The 19,059-nt window shown below is 48.8% G+C and overlaps 1 protein-coding gene across 2 annotated transcripts in view; it reads left to right on the plus strand.

Annotated features, from left to right (window-relative positions):
- PBX1 (PBX homeobox 1) overlaps positions 1 to 19,059 on the plus strand; it is a 241,576-nt gene that overhangs the window by 205,294 nt on the left and 17,223 nt on the right. Inside the window, exons 6-8 of one of the 2 annotated variants that reach the window (XM_065409285.1) lie at positions 4,528 to 4,687; positions 17,060 to 17,172; positions 18,478 to 18,567. In XM_065409285.1, the coding sequence (XP_065265357.1) occupies positions 4,528 to 4,687; positions 17,060 to 17,172; positions 18,478 to 18,567 (363 nt within the window). The remainder of the gene's footprint in view (positions 1 to 4,527; positions 4,688 to 17,059; positions 17,173 to 18,477; positions 18,568 to 19,059) is intronic. The other variant, XM_065409286.1, reaches the window with a different exon arrangement.

Consider the following 19,059-nt stretch of genomic DNA (forward strand, 5'->3'; position numbering starts at 1 on the left):
AAGGATTTCCATCCCCGCATGGTTTTTCAGGCCAAAGCGGTACAGATAAGTTGAGTGCTTATCCGCACCAGGTCAATGGAATACCCCTTTGGAAACTATGTGAAGACACATAATCTCCCTGCACTGTAACTGCCTCAGTTCATGCTGCCTTGGACTGTGCTCCTCTCAGCTCTGGCAAAGCAAACACAATTACCTTAGCTCCTAGGTTCATAGATTGTAAAACCAGAAAGGACCATTGTGATCATCTAGTCTGACCTCCTGCGTGACACGGGCTGAACCTCACCCAGTGATTTCTGCATCAAGCCCTTATCTTCTGAGTGAGCTTTTTTAGCAAGACATCCCATTTCCGTAACTTCAATGTCAGGCCTCAAAAGAAAGCCTGGATCTTGCTGAAAGGGGTGTCAATGAACCAATCATTGGCTCTCTTCCCTCTGACTCAGAAGGGGAAGCGTTCCTGACAGCTGGAGGTTATTAAAGGTGCGGTGCAGTGACCCTTTTTGCAAGAGTTGGGCTGTTAACTCCCATCTCATGACCAATTTATAATCTCAGTTAAATTCTGCCTCCTGAAATTCACCCTTCAGTCTCAGCTGGATACGTTTTTCCCTTCCAGTGCAGTGTTACTGTGCATTGTTAAATAGCTGCTGCCGTCCCCTCCGGAGGTAGCCTCATTGCAATGGTGTGCCAGGGGATTTCTGTGCAAAGTTTATCAAGCACTGGGATCCCTGCAGATGGAAGGCATCGTAGAAAACAGGAGGGATTATTTTTCTGTTTTCCATGCAGTGAAACAAGCAGCAGTTTTTCAGTGAGTGCAAAACACTAGCTGGATACCAGTGACCAATATCCAGCATTTAGAACGGGACAAAAGTCTCAGCTGTATCTCCGTAATTCTAATTCAGGGTAGCAACCTAAAGGACAGGACTAGCCTACAGAAGACTGGCTAACTGGTCTAGGAGGTGACATACCAAAGTAGATGGAATATTGGACTTTTCCAGTAATGGGTTTATGCATAGAGGCAGGATACCAGATTAGATGGGCCACAGATCTGATCTGGTTAACATAAAATAGGATTCCTGGCTAGATGGATCAATAGCTTGAACTGATGTACTCAGAAGGCAGGGTGCCAACGCAGATGGACTTGTCTGGGGAAATCCTGTACAAGATGGCCATGGTTTCGAAAAGTGAGGCCAAGATGTTCAATAGTGATGAGTGATTTTGGGTTTCCAACTAGAAGGTTCACTAGAAGGACCTTTCTCTAGGGCACTTGATTTTCAGAGGGTGGTGCTTATCACCTTCTGAACAGTGGCCTATCCCCACTCCCGTTCACCCCATAGTTAAACATAACTATGCCTGATTCATGAGGGCAGGTAGGTCCCAAGAAATTGCTGAGAGCAAGTACAGGACAAGGCACTTGGGGGCCTGTCTGTGTCTGTCTAGTCCGGCATATTGAAGCACTTCTGTTTCCGGGAAGCCGAGGGGCGCTCCACCAACGCCAACAAATATGGCATGGCAGGGAGAGTGCTCCAGGCCAGAGAGAGAGGGATTATTTTGGGGGCATACTGAGAGGACGGTCTGGCCATGCTCACTGAGCTTCCAGAAACAAGCTCCCATAAAAGGGGAGCTTACAGCTGACCCTAGCAGCTCTGTGTCTGTTGACCCTGCTGTTGGGACTTGATACGGATGAGCCACCCCGCGTCAATTAAATCAGAAGCCTCCTATCACCATCCTCAGACCTTCAACCCCAAACCAGGAACCTCTCCTGAGATGAGAACAAATTCAGCCAACTTTCCCTCCGTCCCAAGCTCCCATTATTCCTGCCATGGCCTCCGCACTCTTGGGCTCCATCTGGAAGTGGAAGCACCAAAATGCCAAGAGTCCCAGCTCCATGGCACGCAATTGGAAGGAAAAGGAAGTCCAGAACTCTAGAAGAGAGCCTGCTCTCCAGAGAGTTCAGGCTCAAGATTGTAGACCCAAGTTGCTCAGACCTTTCCTGAATCTTTTAACTATGCAGATAAGTTTCAATATACACATCTATGAGGATTGCACCCTGCAACCTTCATAGTGATCCATTAAAGCTCTGGAAATAGGGAATGTCATTGATATAATAAGGGGACGGGGACATGTCTGATTAGGTCCCCATCCTCTTTTGGTAGCACAACTGGTGGTAAATCCAGTGACAAAGACACCATGTCAATGGACTTTCAGCCTTCAAAAAACACAGTCTGGTTTCATTCCAGCCCTGTTTTGAACAGTCCTTTGGGAACCTATTGATTTTTGCCACGACTGACCTTTCTCTAAAAACAGAGGGAGAACTCCAGATAAAACCAGAAGACACCCAAAACCTACTTCCAAAACTCAAGCCCAAATCTTTCCAATATTTTAAAAAGTTCTGTGCCGGTTTCAGTTCCATATCTGTGGTTACCCTTAGTGCTGGTTTCACAGATGGCACCAGAAGGGAAGTCGAGAGATCTGGGTATTGTTCCCAGCATTACCACTGACTTGTGGTATGACACCTTTCTCCGCTGCAGTTTCCCCGTTTGTCCAATGAGAATGATACTTGCCTGCTTTTATAAAGTGCTTTGAGGTTGATGAGTGCAACACACAGTGTAAGTGAGGAGAGAGACTATTGTTAATAATGCTGCCTGGTTCCAAATGGGACTGCATGTGCCAGCTTTGAGACACACCAGAAAGTATCAAAAACTTTCAGAGAGCTTGTTTTAGTGAGAAATGCAGCCCGATTTTGCCAACTCAAGAATTTCGTTTATTTCAGATGAACATCCAGACTCTAAACTTTCAGGTGCTTATCCAGACCTTTTGGGGGTTGCCCACCACAAATCTTTATGCAATTGACTCAAAGCTACGTTCTTTAAAATCCTCAATGGAGACTAATTGCAATTAATCAATTAGAGCCTAGCTGTTAATATCTCTCCATGGTGCTCTCTGAGACTGATTCATTGCATAGGGCCAGATCCTCAACTGATGTCGACATCAATGGAGCTCCACCAATTTACGCCAGCCACTGATCTGGCCCATAGTTTTCCATTTCCTTAATTACTTCTGAAGAAGTTCAGTCTGTATTTATAAATCATAGTTCAACCTGTCTCATTCTGAAAATCTGTAGACAGTCGAGGCGCCATGCATGCAGCAGACTCTGCAAAGTTCTGTTGAAACACCTCCATTGATGGCTGCCCTTGCAAACTTTCCCACCTCTGCATCTGGGTTGGGGATGCATGATCTGAGCTGACAGCTTGGGATTGCGACCACCTGGCAGTGTCATGAAATGGGGCACCGATTGAAATCCGAACCAAAAGAAGCGGACAGCAAAGCCCCTAACAATCCCATTTTCTGTCACCTTCCATTGGAAGCCTGGTCTACACACAGAAGTTGCACCAGTTTATTAACTTATGCAAGCTCAATTGGTATAAACCAGGTTTAAACTGGACTAAGAGTGTCCATACAGGTTTTGCCCTGATTTAGCTAAACCTTGAGTTATATTGGTAAAACTGTGTGTGTGGACCAGACCAGAGTAACCAATGCAGCAGCTGTACCTGTAAATTCTTCTGGAACGTGCTCCAAAAAGCAGCACATGCTACTGTGATGGAGAGAGCATTAAACCAGGGCGTGTTTGAGTGTGTGTCTGGGGGGGAATCATAGCTTCCTAGTGCATGGGACTGGCATTCTCATGAAAGGGACACCGACAGCTTAGTTTTAGGCACAAGGTTTCATTTTGTTTAGAGGAGCCAGGCACTGGAGTTTACACAGTTACATCAGAACAAAAGAGTTTCCTGGGTACCTAGATCATTCAGCTGAAACGGTTTATTTAAAAAATGAAAATATTTCTCTTCAGTGCAGGGACCCTGAACCCAGCAGCCTTGAGAACCAGGAAGTGAAACTGACCAGGCTAGTTTGGCTGACCCAAGCTTGAGTGGAAATCAAATTAGATTTTTAAAATCCTAACACATTTAATAATGGTCTCGGGGGAGTATTCAAAGGCACAAGTGGGAGCTAGGCTCCCATTAAAAGACAGCTCCTGGAGTCCTGTAATTACGGGAGAATCTCAGCTTTTGTAAGTAAGCTTACAGCCCTCATAGTGGCAGAGAAAAGCTTTAAAACATGACCTGCGTGCACCCTAGAGGCTCAAATCCCAGAAGGGAAATTAAGGCCCCCACCCCGATTTATTTTAAATCTCATGATTTTTAAACCAGTCTCTTGATTTTTGGAAACTGTCTCGTGATTGTGGAATGCTAGGGGTTGGCAATATTGTTATCTTGACAATGTGCCCTTAATGGAAGTTGAAAGAACAGGCATCTGCTCGCCTCTGCGTTGATTTTATTGACTTTATACTGCTCTGGGGGTCACCGGGGTTGGGATGGAGTCAGCAGGTGGAATCTTTTCCTTGCAAAGCTTTTAGAAAAAACTGCAATGCTTTAACTTGCTTTATTCCCCATTCCTAATCCTCCCCCGTGTCCCCACCAAAATGTGTTAAAGGTGAAACGTTAACTTTTTTGTCTTTTCTTGAACTCGCTCTAGGTATCAAACTGGTTTGGAAATAAGCGAATCCGGTACAAGAAGAACATAGGTAAATTTCAAGAGGAAGCCAATATTTATGCTGCCAAAACGGCTGTCACTGCTACAAATGTGTCAGCCCATGGAAGCCAAGCTAACTCACCCTCAACTCCCAATTCAGCTGGTTAGTTTTTTTTTTTTTGGGTTGTTATTGTTCGTTTTTTTTTTTTGTTTGTTTTTTCCTTTAATATCTGTGTTTTCTTTTCTTTTCTTTTTTCCGTTTTCTTTTTTCGGTTGGTTGGTTTTTATGTAATTTTTACAACAACAACAACAACAAAGAAAAAATATGGATTTAATTTTTTTCATTTTTTTTCCGTTCTGTTTTTTCGTTTGTAAAAGCAATGTGATCATGCTGTGTAACCGACGGTAACGTGTTGGGGGTTTTGCATGGATTAAAAATTCGCTTGAGTTGCTTGCTCCTCAGGAGAAAAAAATGTCCGTGCACAATTGATTTACTTCACCAGGGGCTGAAAGCATGAGTGACCCTGATTTTAAAAAAAAAAAAAAAAGACCCAACACTTACAGGATGTTCCAGATCATGCTATTTTCAGTCTGTTTTGTGTGGACTTTTATACTTCAATTTTTTGGCTGCTCACACCATAATGTCTGGATCACCTGCAAGTATGTGTTCTGTGTGAATTTTATTTTCCTTTAGTATCAGTATTGGGTGAGATCTATCTTCAAGGAAATCCTTGAAATGGGTTGGTTTGTCTGTCCCCCACCTCTCCCCTTCCTTAGCTGTTTATTGTGGTTTTCATTTCATTTGCTTTAAGGGACAAATGTATGTTAGATCAGTTCCTCTTACCCAGATTTCAACTCTTCTGCTAAGGAACTATGACGTGCCCGCTGTTTAATTCTAGCAGCGATGGGTGCACAGTGCCACCAGATAGAATCACCATTACTCCAAACGGGACATTTTTAGGTGCTTTGCACCGATTGTTCAAAGCGATGGGAGATTTGAGACCTAATTAAAAGAAACAGAGGTTAACTTGATGGCTGCCATGTGATTTAAATTCTCTTTATATATAAATTATATATCTATATATGCTTATTTTGCTTAAAGGAGGGAAATGTGAATACATTTGGTTCTGTATCATTCAGCTTGGTCTGTGATTATGGTACCCCTTTCTCCAGTGCATGAAGTGGGTTGATCTCAGGTATGCTTCTGAATGCAGGGCCAGCAGAGATGTTAAACAGGCAATGGGTATTTTGGTATCAGTGAAACTATTTCTTCTTCTTAGGAAACCTGACATCATGCCAGTACTTGGTACGGCATTTTCAGGCGACCTAAAGAAACGTGGTCTTGACCCTGAGAATGCCCAGTCTGAATTAGACTTCAAACATGAAGGTAGAAATGGGAGGAGGATAGGGAAAACAGGACAAGGGTTCAATCAAATAAAGTAACTATTACGTTGGATAGTGAGGGAACCATGATTCCAAAAAAAAAAAAAAAGAACAAACTACTCACTGTTTCTCCAAACAATCCCTCTGGGGCTTGAAACGCCAATCTAGGTCCTTGATGGATTTTTATCAGTTACTCCTTTAACTCACTTCCCATGCTGTGGCTCTAAAGATCTGCACCCAAGCCCTACTGCTGACCCATGTGGAGGGTTCTAAATGGTTCCATGTGAGCTACGGTTTTGTTTAGGATATAAACTATTTATGGTTCAGAGCACAAAACAGCCTCTAACTATTAGGGGTTAGGTTTCCCTGGAGATCAGGTTATCCCATAACTGCCCCACTGCATTGTTTCTCACCCCTTCCTCTATAGCCTCCAGTACTAGCCACTGTCAGAGGCAGGGCACTGGACTAGGTGGACCACAAATCTGACCAGCAATTCCTGTGCTTCTGTGCTCTCTCCCCATCATGAATGCAGGTTTGTGTAGAGTTGTTCAAAAGGGTCAGGCTGCACTCACTGGTTTGTTATTGTAGGGTTGCTCAAGAGGATCAGGGTGCACTCACTGGTTTGTTATTGTAGGGAAGTACTAGATGGCTTCCACACCTTTTTTTCTTTCAAATAACTTCTAAAAATTTGTAAACTTCTACATTCTTTTAATCACTTTGCTGTTTTTACTTGAGATCCATTTGCAGAACAGACTGGGGCTCCTGGTAGTGGCAACTCCCCTCTTTAAAGGCATGGAGTAAATTCAGCTGTGTGTGTGTAGGTGTGTATTATATTTAATAATCTTTTTCAAATTGGAGGTTGTGAGTATCAGAGTCCAGAATCCACACAAACTTGTAGCCAGGGTGTGCGATTTTCACTCTTCTCCTATTTGCTCAATTTGAGCCTGATCCGAAGCCAAGGAAAAGTCTTCAATCTACTTCAATGGGCTTTAGATCTGGCCCATATCCGGCATAACAGCCACACCTCCAGTGGCTGCCACAATTGAATAATGGTGCAATGCGGCTCTCTTCCTGTGACATTCCCCACAGGCAGGAGCATGGCTGTGTAATGGGTGTAAATTGTCCGGACCCTGCAGTAAACCATCAAGATCCTGCACTTTCAAGTCCTGTGGTTAAAGCATAGGACTTGGACTCCTTGGTCTTGTTTCTGACTCTCACAAGATGTGTGTCTACATCCCAAAATCATGTATCCTTCTTCTACTAACATTGCTGCACGCTGGTGCTAGCGCCGGAGGAAGTGCTAACGTAGGAGGGACAATAACCGCCATGCCACAAAAATCTTCCGTGTGATTTTAGCAAGGTCTCCGTCACCTGGGAAAAGTCCCCTCCTCTCCACGAGCCTCAGTTTCCCCATCTGCAAACTGGGATTAATGATGCTTCCTATGGGGATTGCGAGGCTTGGTTAATTAGCATCTATAAAGTGCTGCGAGCTCCACAGATGGATGAAAGTAATGTTGGTTTTCTACCTGCACCTATTGTATGCACCCAGGCCTGCCGTAATGCACCTATCTGTTCACCTATCTGTTGAGGGGAGGGTGCCCTCACAGATAAAAATACATCACTGTCTTCCAGTGCCTTTTCACAGCAGCTTAAGAGGAGTGATGGGGGTTTAGCAATACACTGATTGTTGGATTTACTTTGTGCTGTGGCCAAAGACCTTAGCTGCTTCTTCCCTTTTCAATGGGGGGGGAAAAAGCCCCAATCCTGACCCCTTTCTCAAACATGACCCAGGTTTGTCAGTGTGCTCTGGTCTCTCTCGTATTAGCTTCTCCTGAGAAGACTGTTGCTAATGGTCTCAGAAGTTACCCCCAACCCCTCTGGGACAGGATCCACAGGTACTGGCAGGGCAGCAAGAGGCAGCACTATGCCTGGCTATGATTCCTGGGCCCCAGTGATTGCCCTATTGCCAGCAGAGGCCCTTGTGAGTCAGACACTGTGGGCCTTGGATTGCTCAGCAGCGTCTCTGGAGTGTAACTGGAGAGCAGAACCCAGGTGATTTGACAGTGTGAGTCGCTGCTGAGATAAATACCATCCGCTCATCTCTCTAGGCCCCATGTTTCAGAGCCTCCCCCTCCCCCAAGCATCGCCCTGTCTCTTCAGCTAAGAGCGTCCTCCTGCCATGCCAGATCCTCTCTCTCTCCCCAGGAGGCCTCTATCATCTCTTCCCCGGGACTGACAGCTTTGTCAGTTTCACCACGGTAGCACTCTTAGGGTCTGGCTTCCCCTTTCCCTTCTGGAACGTCCGAGCTTTCTTTCCATCAGCGTGTGATGTTTGGATGGGGAGCATGTGCTGGGGGGAGATGCCAGTCTAGCTGCTCTGTGCACTGCCGTCCTCTGTGAGTGCAGAACAGCTACAGCAGCGCAAACTTCCCCCAGATGCCATCCCAGGAAATCGTCTCTGCCCTGAGCTGCAGAAATCTGCATTCAGAGGTGGGAAGTGAATTCAGTCCCATGGCTAATTAGGACCAAACGCGAGGGTGGTTTTCCTGATGGGGGACGCCTGCCTGCGAGGAACTGCAGCAGGACCCTCCCAATTCATTTCACACCGAAGAGCTGCTATCAATCTGGGTTGGCTCCAGACTGGTGGCTAGATGTCAAAGGCTGTGTCATGCGCTCCATGAGCCCGCCAGTCCCCCCTGTTTAGTTTCTGGCAGGGCAGCCCTGCTTTACTGTATTTGCAGCTCATCCCCCAGTTAGCACATACGTTTTAACATGACGGGCTTCTTGCACACCCACCTCTGCCTCTAAGAAATCAGCCAGGTAACGGAGGCTAGGCTAAGAGGTCGCTGGGCATCGCTGGCCCTTGATCAGTCTAATAACAAAAACAAAATGGCAAATGTCTATCCACATTGTATCCCCCCTCCCCACCACCCTTCACATGTCACTGTCTTCTCAGTTCTGTCAGCGAGCAGAGCAGGGAGCACGATTATACAGTGCCTAGCACAATGAGGCCGGGATGCCGAGTCGGGCAGCCAAATGCTATAGCAGCGTTAGTGTTAGATGATTAATTACAGTGCTGAGCAGAACTGGGAGTGGCCGACGGGATGGCATAGCAACCAACTGCATTGTGTATATGCAACAGCCCCGCCCTGCATTGTGTAGCTGCACAAGCAAGCATGGACACAAGAGGCTACCAATATGTCACCCGTGGTCTCCAGTTTTGGGAAGAGATCAGCATAGAAATGCCATCTCTGCAGGGCTCCTCTGTACCCCACTTTCCCCTACCACCACCACCCATACCCCTCGCTGAACTGGCTCCCCGTTCCACCATATCAGGAGACAGGGTAAGTTGCAAGGAGAGGTTGCCCCGCAGAGGAACTGACGAGGTGTCAAAGAGAACACCTCCGGAGCTGAGACACGGTTGGTAAGCAGATCCTTGCAGGGGAGCTGCGGGCAAGGAGAGGTAGAATTAGTGCTGGTATTCCCTGGCCTGGGAGCATCACAGACTAGGGAGTGGTGCCTTTGGCTGATTAAGAGGCATATAGAGTCCTGCCCAGTCCTTAGAGCAGGCCTGCACAACTCGTAAAGCGGCGAGGACCACATTACTCCAAAGAAAACAGGTGAGGGCCGAAACCCCCCGAGCGCCGCCAACCCCCTCCCCCAGCGCCACCCAGCCCCCCCCAAAACACCCCCCACAGCGCCGCCCGCCCCACGGAAACAACCCCCCCAGCGCCGCCGAAACACCCCTCCCCCCCGCGCCACCTGCCCCGTGGAAACAAACCCTCCTTCCCCAGCGTCGCCCCACCGAAACCGCAGTATTGAACCTCGGTAATATGTTATAGTGGGCCCCTAAGGTAGTATAATTAAGGTAAAAGAAAAATGTCTTTTTGCTAGAAGTAGAATAAGATCTTCCCCCCACTTTGTAATCAATTGCCCTGTTAAATGAATGAGGTGTGAATGAGGAAGGCGTGGAAGGCAGGCACCTCCAGACAGCTGCAACCCTTGGAGAGGGCAGGGCTGGCTCTAGGATTTTTGCCGCCCCAAGCAAAAAAAATTTTGGCCGCCTCCCCTTTCTTTTTCGTGCTCCTCTGCCCCCGGCCCCACCCCAACTCCACCCCTTCCGAACCCCTTCCCCAAATCCCCAGCACCGCATCCTCCCCCGGCGTGCCATATTTCTCCCCCGCCCCATTGCTTCCTGCGGGCTCCCCGTGACCTCCTGCCCTAGCTCACCTCCACTCCGCCTGCTCCCCAGGGCGTGCCGCCGCTCTGCTTCTCCCCCCTCCCTCTCAGGCGAGGGAGGGCAGAGAAGCGGCGCTGCGGCGCGTTCAGGGGAGCAGGCGGAGCAGAGGTGAGCTAGGGTGGGGGGGCACAGGAAGTAACGGGGGGTAGAGGAACTGCTCCCCGTTCCAGCTCACCTCCGTTCCACCACCACCGCCTCCCCTGAGTGCCCGCCGCTCGGCTTCTCCTCCCTCCCAGCCTTGCTGCACGAAATAGCGGTTTCGCACTTGGCAAGCCTGGGAGGGAGGGGGGAGAAGCGGAGCAGTGGCATAGGAGTAGGCGGAGGCGAGCTGGGGTGGCGAGGGCACTTTTTCCCCATGCCCCGGAGTCGGCACCTATGATGGCCAGCGCCAGAATGCCGCCCCTAGAAATGTGCCGCCCCAAGCACCTGCTTGTTTTGCTGGTGCCTGGAGCCGGCCCTGGGAGAGGGGATGGGAGCCAGACCAGATCAGTAGAACAGGTCAGCCACCGACTCACCACTCGCCTCCTCACCCCCCTCCCACGGCTCGCCTACTCATCCCCCGCCACTGCCTGCTCACTCGCCTCCTCAGCCCCCCACCCCTCCGGCTCGCCGGCTCACCTGCCCCCCCGCCACTGCCCGCCCGCTCGCCTCCTCAGCCCCCCACCCCTCCGGCTCGCCGGCTCACCTGCCCCCCCGCCACTGCCCGCCCGCTCGCCTCCTCAGCCCTCCACCCGCCCGGCTCGCCTACTCATTCCCCGCCACTGCCCGCCCGCTCACCTACTCAGGCCCCCTCCCTCACCCGCTGCTTGCCTACTCACCCCCCGCGGGCCGCACAGTGAGCCCACACGGGCCGCATGTTGTGCAGGCCTGCCTTAGAGGGTTGGTGTTTGGTGCCAAGAACCATAAAAAGTGCAACAGACCCCGATGACCCCTTTTGGATGCTCCAAATGGGCTAGTGTACCTGCACCCTGTCTACCCGTCTGATCCAGGCAGCTTGCAACGTGAGCTGCAGCCAGCATGGTTAGGGTCTGGGGGGCGGCCATGCTGGGTGAGGAAGAGGCAATGTTTATCTACCTGCTGCAAAAGCACCTTCCTTTATGGCTCCTGGACACCCAGCCCTGTGCCTGCAAGCACAGCAGCCAGTTCGGCTGTGACAGGTCTGTACTGTGCAGAGCCCCGAGGCAGCAGCAGCTGATGGTGATCGTTGTAGCAGGTAGACAGACGGTACAAGAGTGAGCGATGAGTGGGTATCGGTCTGGAGTGCGACAGACTGAAGGTGCAAGGGGAGAAATGACTGGGAGACAAATGTGGGCAGAGCTCAGTATGTTGCCTGTCTAATGGTGTAATTTATTGAACAGTAGCATGGGGTGTGCATGGTGCTGTACGTGGAGATCCTGCAGGGTCCCTGCCCCAATTTAAATGGCCAATGACAAAGAGGGAGGGGGTGCTGGGAGGAGGGGTGCACACTGAATCGAAGGGGCTCAGTTTGGGTTTTGGTACATTTTCAGTTCACAGGGCAGGTTTCAGGGATTACGGGAAATGGGGGTGCTGAGGAGGGATTTGATGAAGAGGGTGGCTGTGTGCTGGCTGGATATTCCAGGCCTAGGGCCCTTTGAGTGAACTAAGGCATGGAGGCATTGGAATTGTCAGGGCCCAAGCAGGGGAGAAACGAGCCGCTAGAGATGGGCTGAAGGCACGGAGCTTTGCAGAGCCCTGAGCACAAGAACCAGACGTTGGAACTGGAAGGGAATGCGGAGCAAAGACGGGCGTCGTAGAGCGGTGGGCATGGGAAGCGATTTAATGTTACTCATGCTGCTTTCCTTGGGGGTGCCCACACTGCTGGAGCTTGGTGCTTCTGTTGAGTCGAAGAACTCAGCAACACGTGGACAAGGGTAGGGATCACATCTATCCAGCCCCCATCCTGAGATCCGCTTATGCCCCACCCTCAGCCATCTGGCCCCCTCCCAGGGCATGCAGGCTGTGCTCTCTGGGCTCAGAAGCGCTGAGCAGCGCAGCTCAAGTGGAGCTGACGAACTTCTGACAAACAACACCCTGCACCCACCTTGTCAGTGCGGTGTCCAGATGAAAACCAGCTGCAGAGCCCCTGATCCCTTTTTATGTTGCTCTTTGAGGGGACTGCACCATTGGGAAACAAACACCCGCTTTGTCTGTAACAAGCCTGAAAAGCCAACAAGCCTTCTGCCTTATCTGATTGCTGCTGAGCCTCTTGTCTTCTGTTACCTCTGCCTTCCTCTGTCCTTTGTGATAGCTTTTGGTCACATTAGGTGGAAATCCAGGGTAAGCTCTTCAGCATGGGAGCTGTATCATCGGACGTTCAGGTGCCTTTTGCACTTGCAGCACTGGGTAAATAATTGCAAGTTTCACTGTCCATGTGAAGTGCAAAAAGGAAGCCAAAAAACAATGAGGCCAAATAAGTGAGATGTCAATTGTCAGACTTCCACTGAAGTCACCAGCCTAGGACGGGTTCTTCCATCATTTTAGATGGTGGTAGAAATGCTGAGAAAAGTATTTTCCATGTCTGGTGCCAAATTCCGCTCGTCAACAGAGACAGGCAGCTCCCGTTAACTTTAAACGGCAGTCACACGTGTGGCTGCAGGCAGAATTACTGGCCCCAGGTTTCATCTGGGCAGTGATGACTTAGATGGGCTCAGTGTGATAAAAGCCCATCACGTTATTGGTGTCCGGAGTGTTTCATGGTATATATCAGGAGTGCCGCTGGTGGAGCAAAAAAAAAAAAGGTGGTCGGGATGTGAGACTAACGTCTAAATATCGGGACAGTCCCGATTTTATCAGGACGTCTGGTCACCCTAATTTGTACAACATACCCTTGTTTGTAATGCCCTTTGAACGCAGCATCACCAGGCACTTCACTGAGAGAGACTAGTAAGAGGAAAGGAAGTATTTCTTCACACAACACACAGTCAACCTGTGGAACTCTTTGCCAGTGGATGTTGTGAAGGCCAAGATTATAATATGGTTAAAAAAAGAGTCAGATAAGTTCATGGAGGATAGGTCCATCAATGGCTATTAGACAGGATGGGCAGAGATGGTGTTCCCTAGCCTCTGTTTGCCAGAACCTGGGAATGAGCAACACTTGATGATTACCTGTTCTGTTGATTCCCTCTGAAGCACCTGGCATTGGCCACTGTTGGAAGACAGGATATTGGGCTAGATGGACCTTTGGTCGGACCCAGTATGACCGTTCTTATGTTCCTATGAAATGCAGGATTCAAGGTGGGATTGAGGCGTGTTGAGGGGCAGTTGAGAATAGAGAGGTGGGACAGCAAGGAAGTTGAAGCAAGTGGAAATGAGGGAAAAGGATTGGCAATGAGCAAGTCATGAAGACGTTTGAATATTAGGGAGCAATTGGGAATTGGATGTGGAGATCACCGGAATTAGAGGTGGAAAAGACCTGTTAAGACATATCTAGTTAATCTCCCCTCTGGGGTCGGTGCATTCAAGTTGATGCTGAAACCTACCACCGACAACAACCTTGTCAGTTGTCCTTGTACCTGAAATGGGCAACAGTTTCTCTGCCACAAAGGCAAAAATGACTAAATGAAACCTTGCAAAAGGGCTATTCCGGTATCCTGCACGATTGATCCAGGTGGCATGCGATCTACAAGGAGGCTATGTCCCTTTGGGATTTGCCACGATGACGAAGTTACTCTCACCTTGGCCCATACAGACTTTCCTCTACAGCATGTTCCCCAGTGCCTTGAACCGACTGGTTTTAAATGGACCAAGTGTCTAAGCTTCCGTCACTTTCTATGGGACACTGAAGCCCTGTCACGGTCCAACCTTCACCCCAAATTTAATATTTATTTTCCTCCCATTGCAACTAGTGGTACCTCCTCAGATCACAGTTCGTCCACCTCCTTGGAGGTGGTACTCTTCAAGGATGTGTGAACGGTGACCATAACCCCCACCACACACTTCAGTCATTGTGGGAAGAAGAGAGGATGGATGGGAAGCCAATGAAGAGAATGGAACTGGGAAGTTACTGATGGGAAGCCAGCTAAGGGACGAGTGGTGCAAAGGTCTTGGGTTATCATCTGATAAAGCACAGATGCTAAACAGCAGCAGCTGCTACAGGTGCTTTTCCTGTTAATTATTGTTATGGTTTGTATTATGATAGCACCCAAGAATCCCATGCAGGGCTCAGGGACTCTTTGTGCTAGGCTCTGTATGAACATGTATCAAAGCAAAGAACCCTGCCCCAAAGAACTTACAAGCTAAATGTCCGTTGTTACATATCAGCTCTTGTGGGGTCCCAGATCAGGCTGCAGTGACCCTTCAAAAGCTTGACACCCATAACATGGGACCTTTAGAGTGACAGATTAGATCTGTGATGGAGCCTCTTCTGATTGGTGCATTTAGAGAGTACCTCCTAACCTCATGGATGCCACTGGAGTCTTCATTCTGATGGCACCTCTTTCCCCCTCTCCCACACCAGTGTATTAGCCTCTCTCAGCTGCTTCTCCGAGACTCTAGGCCCTCATCATTTTCACACATGGCTTGTACATAGACAGCAGAATGCTGAAACAGCACTACCGACAGCGGAAAGGGCTATCTCGGCAATTACTGCTCTGATGCAAATGCATCCGTACATGCAGCACATTTGGTATGCGCATATTTATGGTTGCATCTCCATCAGGAGCAAGACATATTTAACATTTATGTAGGCACATCTATTGTAAGACTGTGCCAGTAGCAGTGTATATCTTCCAAATGGCCTCTTGCGCGCCCTCATGATTGCCAAGACACTGCCGCTATTCAGAATTAGAGTTTGTGGCTGTTTATTTTATTTTTCTCCATTCTACTGTCTGGTTTGTTAACTTTCACTCAAATATCAGTGAGGTGTATGTTGTATTTATTGATTGATTTATTTTAAACCTGCGGTGGGGGTGGGGGGGTGGAATAAAATAGTTGCCCTGGTGGAGATAGAATAATCCCTTGCCACTTGGGGAGGGAGTGTTGTGTAGTGGTTAGCGCAGGGAGCAGCGGCGGAATCTTGGGTTCTGCTCCCGTCTCTGCCACTTACTTGCTGAGTGCCCTTGAGAACATCATTTCACCTCTCTGTGCCAGCTGTTAAAGGGGAAATAACAATTCTCTCCTACCACGTGTGGGGCTAAATTCATTGACGTTGGCAAAGTGCTTGGCGATTCTCAGAGGAAAGATATGATATGAATGCGAAGTAATACTGTTATCATATACTTTTACCTTTCAAATAATAACCCTGGGTGCAGAAAGGAAATGGAAGTTCTTTGCCTGCTAAGCAAGAGATGTGGAGGTTTCAGTATTGCTATCTGCTGAGTTGTTCCTATTGTTTCTTATTCTTGGATTATTCTCTGCAACATACTGGGCAGTGTTTCGCAGCAATACGGCCACTGTAGCCTTTACTGGTTGTGTTCTTTCCAAGCACATTTAGGGTCTGATCCACTGATGTCAAGGAGAGTCTTTCTGTTGGCTACGGTGGGCTTTAGGTCAGGCTTTTATAGCTGAGTGATCTTCCCGGCTCCCCTTAATTTTGAGACCTTCTACAGTCACATATGGGAGGCCCTTGTGAAGAGACACTCCAAGAGCTAACACCTGCATAGGCCAAATTCTCACCAATTGACTTCCTGTCCCCTTCTCAGAAGCAGGCTCCGTCAGAAGAGCCTCCCTGGGCGAGATTATTCACTCCCTCTCCATGACAGGAGGAGGGACCTGCGCTGTCGATTTGTTTCAGAGCTTACGCATGACTCATTGCTGGGCAATTCCGCCAAGACGATGGTTGCCGATCTGGGTTTGCAGGGGGTGGAGATTGAAATTTGAGCAGCTTGGGGTTGGATCAGTGCAGTGGAGCTGACCTGGGCCCCTGAAGTCTCCCCCTTGCCAGCGAACGTCATGTTTATAACCCAACCTTGCACGTTGAGCTTTCTCACACTTAATGCGCTGAGCTGCACGAGAGTTTCGAAATAATCCCAGGAAACCATTTTTTTCCATGCGTTCCGGTTGTGCAATGGTTTTGTTTCCTCTGGTCAGTGGGCAGGGGAGGTGGTCAGGTGCCTCAGAGCTGGAAGCAGAAAACCTTGTTTCTGCAAAGACATTTTTCTGGCCCACCCAGTTGTCTCTATTATTAGCAGTGGCGACTAGTGCATGCGGAGGGATCCCTGGTCTGTAATTTGCTTGAGGAGTTCACTGTTGCTAGGCAGCTGGCATGGAAAGGGGTAGGAGATCCTCTGATGGTCCATCGTGGGTGCTTGTGTTGCCTAACCAATTACTATAATCTGCCAGAATGGAAGTGTGGGATGCCAAAGGATATTAAGAGAAGGCTATGCGATGCCTTCCTGTCCTTGTGAACCTTAGCTCATAGATGGCTGCTAGCCCCACCTGATGAAGTTGTCCAGTAATGGATTTATCGTGGAGGGAGCAGCACACCTTCTTTTATAACCTAACCTCCTCGAAAGCACATTCCACACTCGGCTCATCAGCAGATCTTCTATGAACATCTGTGGGAGTTCTGTCCCAGAGGCCCGTAAAGAATCTGCCCTTTATGCGCTAAGCTGCACAAAACTGCCTAAAGGATTTGGATGTGCTCAGATGAATGGGAATTGGGCATCCCAGTCCCCTAGGCTGGGTTTTGAAAATATCCACCTCCTGCCCCCCCAGTTGGGAAGCTGTTAAAGGACAAGCCTTATGTTGAGATGTAATAATATGTGGCTTTGTATAACCTCAAGTTTGCACCCTTTTTTTTTTGCTTGCTCTGTTCTTCATACTACTAACCTACTGTGTGTTTTGTTTTCGTTTTGGGGTTGCTTTGCATGTCGTTCCTTCCTCTTGGCTGAGAGTTGCGGGGTGGATCCTTTTCCTTTCTATGATTCAGGTGCCTCACTCTTTCCTTTCCAGGTTCTTCCAGTTCTTTTAACATGTCAAACTCTGGAGATTTGTTCATGAGCGTGCAGTCACTCAATGGGGATTCTTACCAAGGGGCCCAGGTTGGAGCCAACGTGCAGTCACAGGTAGGGACCCATCCGATGTGCTGCCAGTGAATGCGTTAGTGTTGGAAGAGCCCTTGATTGTATTGGCATTTCCCACTCCGGTCCCAAAAGAGAAATCTTAAATGGTGCAAACAAACCAATCAGACAAACCAACAGGAAAAACCTCCCGACCCCCACCAAACCAAAAAAAACCATTGTCTTGGGGAATCTTGCCCACACTTTGTGAATGCATTTGGCTCTGGCTTGTTAGTTTGCGTTAGGAGAGGTTTAAAAGAACAGGCGTGTGCTCAAATGAAATTAGCCAAGGTCTAGCTCGCTTGCTTTATTTTTCAAGGGACGGGACCAGATGTTCGTACTGGCGTCTCATTTGCAAGGCTTCCACTCGTTCGTTTGATGCTGAAGCTCGGTGTCTGCTGAAAGGAGAGCAATGCTGAAATGTACAAATACACCCTGTTTTAATTAACAACCAACAGCGCAGGCTTAGGCAGCCATGCAGCCCCTCTCGAGTCCGATGAGACAGGGAAGGGCTTTGGGCATCATTTCAGGAGCGTCAACAGCTTTGGACAACAGAGGGTCATGCCCGCTAATTATCTTAGATGCACATAACGTTTTCTATAGACTTCTCGCTTCCCATCCACCCCCAACAACTCCATGGGTCCAGTAGGCAGTCAGGGCTTTGCAGCTGGCGGGAGGTGACACCCACTCAAACATTTCCATGTTGGCAAAGAGAGTTTCTAAATCATCCCTGTTGTCACCCTGGATGCAGAGCAAGATGTCATTGACGGGCATCAGCCAGCTTGTGGCTTGGGATGGTAATTGGGGGAGGGGAGCAGCAAGGCAAGGTGGGGGAGGGATGGTGATCTGTTGCCATGGTAAGTTTACACACATTCCGTGCCCTCCGGAAACAAGCAAAGGAGTCACATGAACGACGCTCACCTAGACTTTGCGTCTCTTCGGTTGACATGGGCATCCCAGTGGGTTGCAGCATGGAGGGGCAGAAAGAGGGCAGGGCAGCTAGAGTTTCCTTCCTGTGCATAATCACTGAGTTAGCTGCAGCAAGGAACTGACCGCCCCCCTTGAGTTTTCTTTCCTCCCCACGGTCTTTGTTGCGATGCTCAGAACTGACAACCGAGAGTGACAATGCCGGGGGCGGGGGGGGGGGGCGGGAGGAGGACGTCCTCCATCTTCCGTCCCAAAAGCCGCCCTGCAAATGATCGCGATGTTTGTTTTTTTGATAACATGCCGAAATACAAACCAGAGTGGCTTTGCCTAATAATCTCTCTCTGTCTCTAATTTTCTCTTTTTTGTTGTTGTTGGTCTGTTTAGGTGGATACCCTTCGCCATGTTATCAGCCAGACAGGAGGATACAATGACGGGCTCGCAGCAAGTCAGATGTATAGTCCGCAGGGCATCAGTGTAAGAAAAATAGGCTTGTTTTTCTTTTTCTTTTTTTTGTGTGTTTCATTTTTGTTCTCTCACTCCCAATTATTTCAAAGCCATAGGGCTCAGAATGCCACTTAGTAGCACTTGTCTTAGCTTTACGGTCACCTAGTTTATTGCTTCTGTATCGGTCACGCCAACGGCAGAGTTCTGCCCACAAAAAGTGGCGATTGGGCAGGCTTCATGCAGGCAGCTGGCGTCTAGGCCTGTCAGACACGATCAGCGTTTGCAAGGCACCTGCGGCCACATGCGTTCAGCTGAGAGGAGCTGCTAAACAGGTGACACCTAGTAGAACAGTGGTAGGGAATGTCACCACGAGCCAGCCCTTGAAATCTCCACAAGGAGGCCAATGGACAGAGCCCATCATGGACAGAGCCATGGTCTAAAAATAACCCTTCCCCTAGTTGGTGTCTAAAGCCAAAAAACAACGATGATGATGATGATAAAAAAGGGGGGGAGGGTAAAAAA

The sequence above is a fragment of the Emys orbicularis genome, chromosome 8, assembly GCF_028017835.1.
Source record: "Emys orbicularis isolate rEmyOrb1 chromosome 8, rEmyOrb1.hap1, whole genome shotgun sequence".
Lineage (NCBI taxonomy): Eukaryota > Metazoa > Chordata > Testudines > Emydidae > Emys > Emys orbicularis.